The sequence below is a fragment of the Stegodyphus dumicola genome, chromosome 10 (genome assembly GCF_044657685.1).
Source record: "Stegodyphus dumicola isolate Sdum_Otavi_A_Nest chromosome 10, ASM4465768v1".
In the NCBI taxonomy this organism is placed as follows: domain Eukaryota; kingdom Metazoa; phylum Arthropoda; class Arachnida; order Araneae; family Eresidae; genus Stegodyphus; species Stegodyphus dumicola.
In genome coordinates this window covers 21,331,533-21,343,554 of record NC_140777.1, presented here as the reverse complement: position 1 = coordinate 21,343,554, position 12,022 = coordinate 21,331,533, and the positions used below count along the sequence as shown (strand labels likewise).

The 12,022-nt window shown below is 35.8% G+C and overlaps 1 protein-coding gene across 11 annotated transcripts in view; it reads left to right on the top strand.

Moving 5' to 3' along the window:
• LOC118179762 (transcription factor unc-3-like) overlaps positions 1-12,022 on the top strand; it is a 69,683-nt gene that overhangs the window by 45,393 nt on the left and 12,268 nt on the right. For 8 of the 11 annotated variants that reach the window (XR_015043346.1, XR_015043345.1, XR_015043344.1 and 5 more), the window contains exon 3: positions 11,461-11,934. The exons of the other annotated variants lie outside the window; for them this stretch is intronic. Coding sequence is in view for 1 of the 8 variants with exons in the window: in XM_085824768.1 (XP_085680894.1) it covers positions 11,461-11,476 (16 nt within the window). In the remaining 7 variants the exon portion in view is untranslated. Of the gene's footprint in view, positions 1-11,460; positions 11,935-12,022 lie in introns of those variants that run through there. 11 annotated transcript variants of the gene reach the window in all.

The window sequence follows — 12,022 nt, the reverse complement described above, 5'->3', positions numbered from 1 at the left end:
AAACTTAATCTGACCTATGTGCCTTATTACAAATATTTTAACATACATAATTTTATATTTACATTTAGTCATCAAGTTTCAAACTTTTCAAATCTTCTAGAAAATAAATTTTGGCAGATCTCTTTTAGCAATTTTCTTAAAATCTATATTTTTGTAGTGCAACTGCTTAGAATTTTATAAAACAAATTCATAATCAAAATCGCTGTTGTTAGTTATCGAAAAATAACCAAGATGTGATTTTTGCGTAAATGTCAGTAAACTATACAAATTGCTATTATCCATCACAGTATGAATGTTTCTTTCATGCGAGAGTGTCCCTTTTACGATTTCTATGGAACTGTCGTGTGTCGAAATACTATCAGAATCTTGTCAAACGAGCTTCTGAATGTAAACAAAGAACACCCCAGACTAGAAGAGAAACACGCTAATGTGACAATCAAAATCGTAAAAAACAACCTTATATTTAGCGTAGGTATAATGAAACACTAAATCGATTTCGAGGGCAGCTAAAGGTCCCTCCTCATCAGGAGAAAGAAATACATAGAAAGAAGAAAATAGGAATCACAGAAACACGTGGTGCTTATCAGCACTGCACGTGGTTATAACTAGATTTGTTCTTTCTCCTTATGAGGAGGGACCTTTAGCTGCCCTCGAAATCGATTTAGTGTTTCATTATACCTACGCTAAATATAAGGTTGTTTTTTACGATTTTAAAGAACACCCCGTCTGGTGACCCAAGCTTCAAAGCAGTGCTTCACTTCTAGCGCGGAATGGCCCCTCCTCCCTTTCCTACCTCCATGGCTGTCACCCTCCAAATCCCACCCTGCGAGATTTATAGTGTAAGAATTTAGAAATGTTGAAAATATGTGCCCAACTACAAAGTCTTCCAAAGCTAAGAAAGAAAATTTAAATATTATTAGCCTTGAAGGAATTAAAATTTATCCTTTAATGCACGAATAAAGTGCTATTCAAATTCTTTAAAAAATGTCTCAAAATTATTTTCTACAAATAAGAAACCACTCTTTACTAAGTGTAGTATTTTATTAGCAATTTATAAAAATACGTTAGAATTGTGCTGCTCTTGATCTGAACACAATGTAAATTAAGCCAGCCTGGCTAAAATAATGTGGCTAAATGCCTGTAAAGAGTCTCTTGTTGGTTTAAGTCTTGGGGAACTTACATACGACAGTATAAACTTCTCCGGCTTTGTCCAGGTTTCGATAGAGAATACTCACCGGGATAGATTCAAATGTCTCTTACCTTTTCTTACTCTACGGCAATTCTTTCGAGACGAACAGTATTTTAAAAGTGCCCCCATGTCCCATATATGACATTTATGCCTTCCCTACAGCAATCCACGTAATGATATTTATACCTTTCCTAGTAGGTGTCAATACGATGGCCAATTTTTATTATATGTGGTTATAGCATATATATATATAAGAAAATCTGCTGATATCTGAGTCACTACTATAGCTATCGTCACCAAAGTTTTTACAATTCTTTTCTGGGTCCTGGAAAAGGTCTACGTCTACTTTAAAAAAAAATCTGATGTGTACACCACATGACTTCCTTGTACGGAATATTAAATTATACGCATTTTTCTTGCCTTTTATTTAAGCTTATTAGATTGAATTAAACCTACTTCGCGGACAGCGCATAAACCACAATAGAATAAATGCATTCTTTAAAATTCACTTTGTTTACCATAGCGACACTCTGGCGCTAGGTTTACTTAACAGAATTATATTTCATTCATATTATAACTCAGAATGCACATAATGTATATCATTTAAAGAATTATCTAATCGTTGCCACATGTTCTATTCAAATACTATAATAAAGCTAGACTTATGTATAAAAGAAATTAAGCAAACAAAACAAAAAAGAAACAGCTTTTCACAGACGATTGAGTATTTCTCATTTAATTAATTCGGTTCTCACTTCGCGAGAAGGCAAAAATACATAAAAATTCAGAATATCTATATTAAAAATTACGAAGTAAATCTTGAACACTTATTTCCTCGAAGAAACTCCAGAAAGGATTAAGCATGATTTAATTCGCAATAATAAATGAAGGCGTTATCTTTGTTGTTGCGAAGCTTAGTCTCTCTAGATTGGCAACAAATCCACTAGTCTCCCGTTTCAAATGTAAACATCAATGGCCGCCATTAAAAAAGGCTTAGCGGCAATTAAACAACTTTAAAAAATAACAATGGTTATTTTTCAGTTTATAAAATATATATATTGCCATTTGTGCAACATATTGGTTATTTGTATTAAATATACACACCTAAAAATATTAGATTAAAAATTGGTTACCATTTTTATTATCAAAATTTAAATTATCATACTTTAATTCTAAAATTTAGTGCGAAATTTGGGCCTGTTTAGTAGAGATCAGTTTCCTTATTATTTCACTTAGTTTTAAGCGCAAATGAGGATCTACTTTTAATTTTATTTTATATTTATTTTTCAAAATTTTGTTCACGCAAATAGATTGTGTAAAAAAAGTAATAAAATTTACTAGCTTTATTTGAAATGCCTTTAAGTTATTTTTTCGTTTGAGCCAAATATTAACAAGTGTTATTTATGAAATCTTCAGTTAGGAAATATATATATCAAGTGTTCTTTTTTGTCACGAGATTTTTTAATTTATACTTAAAAGTCCTTTGTTTCTTTGTGTACCACCTATTTTGCTCTTGCGTACCACCAGTTGAGAGTAGAGAAACGTGTTTCAGAAAGTAAATTTTTTTTTTTTTTTTTTTTTTTTTTTTTTTTTTTTTTTTTGCATTTTTGTAAATGCGATGTTTTGTTTGGAAGAATTATTGGTAACTTCTATTCTTTCAAAATTCAATACAATTTTAAGTTGTTTGAACAATCTTTATTACGTTATCGTGCAAACGGTAAATGCGCTGTTCTTACGACACTTGCAATTAACACATTGCATTTCATAAGTATATTCTTACAGAAAATTTAAAATTATATACTATTTAAGCTATAAAATTTAGATTTCTTATAAAAAATAAGTTATATAATTTAAAGCCAGCAACTGTAAATAGTAACAATGATTATATAAAGCACTATAAAATAAAGCTTAAATATTTTGTAGATATAAAATAATTTAATAAAATAACTTTTCATTGTAAATGTTATTCAACACCATAGACAAAATATTTGTGCGTGATAGACATTTAAAGGTAAGAGATCACTAAGGAAACAAATTTGATAAGCAATGGTCTTTAAAAATAAAATCAATACCTGGAGAACAAAAACAGTAAAATGCCGTGCAATATGAGGTCAGTTTACTGTCCATTTTCTCCGGGTTTTTATGCGTTTTTACTTAAACCTTTTATTTGAGACACCTTTTCACACTTTCCAGATTGCAGTGAGAAGCATTTCTTTTTCTTCGATTTCAATAATAAGTAAACTTACACCACAAAACTTATTCTTACCTTGGACATTTGACCTTAGATCTCTTACCTTTAAATGTCTAAGTTCAAAGTCTCTAAGGTCCAACGTCAGACGTCTAAAGAAGTCTAAGGTCAGACGTCTAAGGTCCCACGTCAGACATCTAAGGTAAGAAGTATAAGGTCCAACTTCAGACGTCTAAAGAAGTCTAAGGTCCAACGTCAGACATCTAAGGTAAGAAGTGTGAGAGTGTGAGTGTGTGTGTGAGAGTGTTTGAGGGTGTGAGGGTGTGTGTGTGTGTGTGTGAGGGTGTGTGTGTGAGAGAGAGTGAGTGTGTGTGAGAGTGTGAGAGTGAGAGTGTATGAGTGTGTGAGAGGGTGTGTATGTGAGGGTGTTTTGTGAGGATGTGTGTGTGAGGGTGTGTGTGGGAGGGTATGTGAGAGTGTGAGAGTGTGTGAGTGTGTTGCGTGAGGGTGTGTGTGTGAGGGTGTTGTGTGTGAGAGAGAGTGTGTAAGCGTGAGAGTGTGAGGGTGTGTGGGTGAGGGAGTGTGTGTGAGAGTATGTGTGTCTGTGAGAGTGTGTGTGTGAGAGAGTGTGTGAGTGTGTGAGGGTGTGTGTGAGGGTGAGGGTGTGAGAGTGAGAGTGTATGAGTGTGTGTGTGGGTGTGTGTGGGCGTGAGAGTGTGTGTGTGAGGGTGTGTGTGTGAAGGTGTGTGAGAGAGTGTGTGGATGTGTGTCTGTGAGAGTGTGTGAGTGTGTGTGAGAGTTTGTGAGTATGCATGAGTGTGTGTGAGAGTGTGTGGCTGAGGGAGTGTCTGTGAGGGTGTGTGTGTGTGTGTGTGATAGTGTTTGAGTGAGGGTGTTGAGGGTGAGAGTGTGAGAGTGTGTGGGTGACGGTGTGTGTGAGGGTGTGTGTGTGAGAATGTGTGTGTGAGAATGTGTGAGGGAGTGTGAAAGTGTGTGAGGGAGTGTAAGATTGTGTGAGAGTGTGTGACTGTGAGGGTGTGTTTGAGAGAGTGTTTGAGAGTGTGAGTGTGTGGGAGAGTGTGTGTGAGTGTGTGTGTGATTGTGTGTGAGAGTGTGTGAGGGTGAGTGAGAGTGTGTGAGTGTGCATGAGTGTGTGTGTCTGTGAGAGTGTATGTGTGTGTGTGTGGGGTGTGTGTGTGAGGGTGTTGAGGGTGAGAGTGTGAGAGTGTGTGGGTGACGGTGTGTGTGAGGGTGTGTGTGTGAGAATGTTTGAGAGTGTGAGTGTGTGTGAGGGAGTGTGTGATTGTGTGTGAGAGTGTGTGAGGGTGTGTGTGGGTGAGGGAGTGTGTGTGAGGGTGTGAGAGAGTGTGAGAGAGTGTGTGTGTGAGTGTATGTGAGAGTGTGTGTGTGAGGGTGTGTGTCTGTGTGTGAGTACGTGAGTGTGTTTGAGTGTATGTGTGTCAGAATGTGTGGGTGACGGGGTGTGTGTGTGAGAGCTTGAGTAAGGGTGTGTGTGTGAGTGTGTGCATGTGTGTCTGTGAGAGTGTGCGAGAGGATGTGTGAGGGTGTGTGTGGGTGAGGGAGGGTGTGTGTGTGAGTGTATGTGAGAGTGTGTGTGTGAGGGTGTGTGTCTGTGTGTGAGAGTACGTGAGTGTGTTTGAGTGTATGTGTGTGTGTTTGAGAGTGTTTGAGAGTGTGTGTGTTAGAATGTGTGGGTGACGGGGTGTGTGTGTGAGAGCTTGAGTAAGGGTGTGTGTGAGGATGTGTGAGGGTGTGTATGTGAGGGTGTGCGTGTGTGTGAGGTTGTGGGTGTGAGTTTGAGTGAGGGTGTGTGTGAAAGTGTGAGGCTGAGGGAGTGTCTGTGAGGGTGTGTGTGTGTGATAGTGTTTGAGAGTGTGTGAGAGAGAGTGTGTGAGAGAGTGTGTGAGTGTGTGAGGGTGTGTGTGTGAGGGTGTGTGAGAGTGTATGAGTGTGTGTGTGGGTGTGTGTGTGTGAGGGCGTGAGTGTGAGGGTGTGTGTGTGAAGGTGTGTGAGAGAGTGTGTGAGTGTGTGTGAGAGTTTGTGAGTATGCATGAGTGTGTGTGAGAGTGTGTGGCTGAGGGAGTGTCTGTGAGGGTGTGTGTGTGTGTGTGTGAGAATGTGTGAGGGAGTGTGAAAGTGTGTGAGGGAGTGTAAGAGTGTGGGAGAGTGTGTGTGAGTGTGTGTGTGAGGGTGTGAGTGAGTGTGTGTGTGAGGGTGTGTGAGAGTTTGTGTGAGGGGGTGTGTGAGGGTGAGTGAGAGTGTGTGAGTGTGCATGAGTGTGTGTGAGAGTGTGAGAGTCTGTGAGAGTGTGAGTGTGTGTGGCTGAGAGAGTGTCTGTGAGGGTGTGTGTGTGTGATAGTGTTTGAGAGTGTCTGTGTGTGTGTGGGGGTGTGTGTGTGTGAGTGACGGTGTGTGTGTGAGAATGTATGTGTGAGGGAGTGTGAAAGTGTGTGAGGGAGTGTAAGATTGTGTGAGAGTGTGTGACTGTGAGGGTGTGTTTGAGAGAGTGTTTGAGAGTGTGTGTGTGTCTGTGAGGGAGTGTGGGTGAAGGTGTGTGTGTGATTGTGTGTGAGAGTGTGTGAGGGTGTGTGTGGGTGAGGGAGTGTGTGTGAGGGAGTGTGTGTGAGGGGGTGTGTGTGCGAGTGTTTGAGAGTGTGTGAGTGTGTGTGAGAGTGAGCAAAGCAGTGTGTTATCTGCCTAAAGGGGGGTGCCTTCGTGGAGGACTTTCTAAGGGAAACTGGCTCGTATACACGTTACACATGAGGAAAACCACGAAAACACCCATGCAGCCAGCCCGTTCGCGGGGCTCGAACCTCAGACCGAACTACCAGTGTTCAGCGACTTTACCGCTCGGCCGCTGGTGGGCCAGATGATATAATAAACATCACGCGGAAGATCTAATATGTCTCATAAACGGTTAAAAACTACACAAAAAGCTTTTTTTAACTTCTAATTGTTTTTACTCACTTGTATGTATAATATGTCGATTACACAGTAATTATTTTAATTGAGTCAATATTTTTGATACCTAATATTAAAACGATTTTCTAAGATTAAACGATAAATTTTGACACTTAATGTATTAAATAAAAATATTTGATGTGAGCATCACATGACTTCCCTGTACAGAATATTAAATTATACCCATTTTTTCTTGCATTTCATTTAAAATTATTGGATTGAATTAAATCTACTTCGTCGATATCGCGTCAACCACAACAGAATAAATGCACTCTTTAAAATTCACTATATTTGTTTACCATAGCGACACTCTGGCCGTAGGTTCACTTAACAGCGTTACATTTCGTTCATTTTTTAACTCAGAATACACAAAATTTATATCATCTTAAGAATTATCTAATCGTTGCCCCATTCAAATACTATAATAAATCTAAAACGATGTATAAAAGAAATTAAGCAAAGAACAACAACAAAAAAGAAACAACTTTTCACAGACGATCGAGTATTTCTTATTCAATTAATTCAGTTCTCACTTCGCGACAAGGCAAAAATACATTAAAACTCAAGATGCCTGTATTGAAAAGTCTGAAGTAAATCTTAAACACTTATTTCCTCGAATAAATTCCAGAATGATTTCATGAATGATTTCATGATTTCCAGAATGAACATGATTTAATTCGCAATAGTAAAAGAAGGCGTTATTGCAAAGCTTACTTTCTCTAGATTGGCAACAAATCTACTATTCTGCTCTTTCAAATGTAAACAAGCAATGGCCGCCATGAAAAAAATTATTAGGCTTAGCGACACTTAAACACCTTTTAAATTGTTGATAATTCTAAAAATATTGTATACAGATTTACTAAAGCAAAAAATTTTAAAACAGTTTTTGCGACAACGATTTTTTAAATCGAACATCTGTTTTTAAAACAACAGCGATATTTTAAAGCAAAAAATGCACAATTTACAAACATATAAGAATAAAGAAACCGAGATCACTGAGCCGAGTAACAGAGTGGATATATATATATACATATATTTATATACTTTTGGTGCAGCCGATTGCAACCAAAATACGAGGTGCACATCTACATTTTATAGCAGTCCTATATACAAAATTTTAACGTTCTGAGGCTACTCGTTTCTGAGTTATGCGAGATACGTACGTACATACGTTCGCACAGACGCAACGAAAAATTCTCTTCAGAACTCATTTTAAATAAGTTTTTAAATTTTGGGGGGAGACTCCTTACGTACAGATGTCACGCAGAAACATCGTTAAATTGCATTCGATAGCGGTGAAAATGGATATTTGCGTTGAAATATGATGCCTGAAATTTTTTGCTAATACGATACTTACTTTTTACTACGTTCTGTCTCAATTTTAAAATTTCCTTCCCTTCCCCTTTTATCATAATTGTACTTTTACTTACTTCTTACGAAATCAGAAGCTTTAATGGATTCATTTTTGATATCTGACATGTGAAACTCGGGAGCAGGCACACTTTTGCACGAAAAATAGTGTATCGCATTTTGTGTTTTAAAAATGAATAACTTCAAGTTAAGGTTTTTATGCCTTTAGTTAATCTGAACGCAATTGTTGTAGAATTATCAACAAACTAAAACTTGGAGAACTAATAAAGCGACCATTTGTTTACATTTGAAACTCTTAGTAGAATAGTTAATTAAGTCAGTTTGCACACCAAATTGGGTGCCTTTCTTCCAGCTGGGACCAAAGTAAACTTTCAGTTTTGTGCAACGAAAAATTTATCTTCATGTGTGGTGGCTTATTTTTGCTTAGCTACTATAATTTTAATTGTAAAAATTGTTTTTTCAAACCGTTTTTTTAACTGCATTTTGGTATTTTACGTTTTTTTTTTTTTTTTTTTTTTTTTTTTTTTGTATTTTACAATTTTTTAATGAAAATTGTTTTAAGTTTTTATGATATAAGAAATCTGATGTGTACACCACATGACTTCCTTGTACGGAATATTAAATTATACGTATTTTATTTAAACTTATTAGATTGAATTAAACCTACTTCGCCGACAGCGCATAAACCACAATAGAACAAATGCATTCTTTAAAATTCACTTTGTTTACCATAGCGACACTCTGGCGCTAGGTTTACTTGACAGTATTATATTTCATTCATATTATAACTCAGAATGCACAAAATGTATATCATTTAAAGAATTATCTAATCGTTGCCACATGTTCTATTCAAATACTATAATAAAGCTAGAACTATGTATAAAAGAAATTAAGCAAACAAAACAAAAAAAAAAAAAAAAAAAAAAAAACAGTTTTCCACAGACGATTGAATATTTCTCATTTAATTAATTCAGTTCTCACTTCGCGAGAAGGCAAAAATACATAAAAACTCAAAATATCTATATTAAAAATTACGAAGTAAATCTCAAACGCTTATTTCCTCGAAAAAATTCCAGAAAGAATTAAGCATGATTTAATTGGCAATAATAAATGAATGCGCTATCTTTGTTGTTGCGAAACTAAGTTTCTCTAGATTGGCAACAAATCCACTAGTCTCCTGTTTCAAATATAAACATCAATGGCAGCCATTAAAAACAGGCTTACCGGCAATTAAACAACTTTAAAATTGCTCATAATTCTAAAAATATTGCACACAAATTTACTAAAGGCATAAAATCCTTAACCGGAAGATAAAAACAACATAATTCAATCATTTTTAAATCAAAAAATGTACAATTTACAAACATATAAGAGTAAAGAAACTGAGATCACTGAGCCAGGTAATAGAGTGGATATATATATATAAATATATTTATATACGTTTGGTGCGGCCGATTGCAACCAAAATACGAGGTGCACATCTACATGTTATAGCAGTCCTATATACAAAATTTCAACTTTCTGAGGCTACTCATTTTTGAGTTATGCGAGATACGTACATACGTTTGTAGAGACGCCACGAAAAATTCTCTTCAGAATTCATTTTAAAGCAGTTTTATAATTTTTTTGAAGGGAAAGAGTCTTTTATTCTGTCCTTACGAACAGATGTCACGCAAAAACATCGTTAAATTGCATTCGATAGTGGTCAAAATGGATATTTTCGTTGAAATATGCTGCCTGAAACTTTTCGCGATTACAATACTTCCTTTTTACTTCGTACAAGGAAGTAAAAAAAGGTCTATAGACTTTCTTCCTAAAAATAATTCAGCAGGAGTTTTCTGAGTCATATCGTGGGTCATTGTGCGTAGTGCAAACGTGACTTCGTGTAGTAAAATCGGCCGAATCATCCCAAAGTCTGTGATAGTTTTTTCGTTAAATTTTATGAACCTCTGAAGAAATTTTTATAACTAACTACATAATTCGTATACCTTGAGAAAATGTACTTTGCTGTTAAGTTTTTACTGTATAAAGCATCGTCTGCTATTCCAATAAAGTTCTTAATAAAATAAATTATTACAATTGCAATGCAGTAATGTTTGTCCACCCTATTTTACTAACATTAAAATGAGCTTCAAAATAGCACTAAAATAAGCTAATTTAATTAGATTAAACAAGAAACATGTAAACAGGAAGTTTCAAAGAATTTTAATTAGGAAATGCAGAAGTTTGCTTCGGAACCGTTCATAATGTATTTAATCGTATTTTCAAAGTTTAATGCAAAAGTTTATTTATGAACGGCGCATAATATTTCTTGAAATCACTTGACCGATTCCGTATCCCGTGACAGTAAACGTTCTCTTAATATTCAGAGAGCATTCCTCACTTGAATAGAACATGCCAATGTAAAATTAGGCAGAAAATGCAATCTTAGTTTGGCGTAAGTGTATTGTTACAGATTTTGTATTTAGTTAGATGTTTTTAGTAGAATTCTAATTAAATTGGTTTACATTCCAGTGCAATGCAGAACGAAACATATTTTTAGAGAAAGCTACGTCGGAAATTGTAATTGACTACTGTATTAGCTGTAAACGTAATTTTACTCTTTTGCTTTCCAGAAATCGAGAAAACAGACATTACCATAACTTTCTCGTGCCCGATTAAAATACTTTAAAAAGTCAGATAGAAACATCGCAGAACAAATTGAAAATCTATATCAAACTCAGATTTTTTGTTTTGGCCCAATCTTAAATGATTGACCGCTTCCTAAGCGACATTTTTCTGGCACTTGACAAATTTTATAATCTGTTTGCTCATATTTTTAGCGATTTTATTTCAATTTAAAAAATATATTCCACACTTTGATCACGGTCACCGACCTGTTGATCACAACAAACGAAGTATTTTCTGTGTTAACGAGCAGGACTTGGGCGATTCTATAACAACATCCGAATTATATCATTAACCTCGATAATATTAACCGCAGTCTACTGTTCTAAGATAATCAAGTCAATTATAGAAACTGATTTATTATTAGTCCAAAGGAAGAATTTGCACAGAAGGATTATTAATTTCTTTTCGGCATTTTGTGTCGATTCACTAAAAGCGCTGTTTCACTTTTTAAATTCTTGCCACGAAATATTAGAGCCCTGTATTATACTTAAAGAAATTAAATAATGAAGAATCCGCATCTATGTATGTATGTTTCTCGCATTGTGATAAACAACGTTACCTAGAGCCGTCCAATTTTGAATAACGTAATCCTCCAACGAATATGGGCATGTGGAAGTCCAAATTTGGAATTTGTTTTATTATCGACTTCATATTTTGTAAAACGTTTTTTTACAAAATATTTTTGATTAACAAACTCGAGGGTTTCAAAGCGAGCAATGGCATCGTTGTACAAAAAGAACATTTTTATCTTCAACGCGCGAGACTGTGTATCGAAAATTCTAAAGATATGCTCATTTTAAAATTATTTTGCGATATTGCTGTTGAACTGAATTTTATGATTTAAGTGCGAAGAACATGATAAATAAAGGTAACACAAAATATTAGAAAAACGCCCCTTTCAACGTAATTTAAAATCCGAAACCTTTCAGATTTTTTTTTTCAATTCTTATGTAAAATTTATTCTATTTTATTTATTAGTTCGTTACATTCCGAGTTCTCGTAGCATTCTTTGTGTTTTATCTTTAAATTAAATTTTCTTTAAAATAAATTTCATTTTCAGGGCAAAGCGGAAATGAAGACCTATTGGCTAATTAGCCACGATCCATCATCTGGTAAGAGACGGAACGTAGCTCGCGGAATGATAGTTCCACCTCCGCTTTTCAATATACGTGAATCAGAAAATAGAAGACAAAGTCCCAAAACAGAATTCTCCCATCGGACGACTCCAGCTCAAATCTACCGCTCTGTAGACGACGGCGTACCTTTACCTAACGACTCTGTTCCTGGAAAATCGTATTTCTTTGGATATCACAAGACAGTCCCCGCATACCAAAACGTCTAAATCCATCGGCTGTCGTTGCAACACGCGACGCTTCGCAGTCAGAACCATGGGATGGGAATGAATGGGGTTTTAATATGGCCTTTGATGATTCAAACCCAGACATCCTGGAGAGTTCAGATGAATGGTTTTGACTCTTCTGAAGCACCAAGAAGACTTTCTAGTAATTACAAACCTAATATCAAAGTAGCATCACTGACAGCTGCAGACGATGCGTACAAACGTCTTATTTATGCAAAGAGGAAGCAGGTTGAAAACTTGAGAAAATTTAAACAACAAAAAA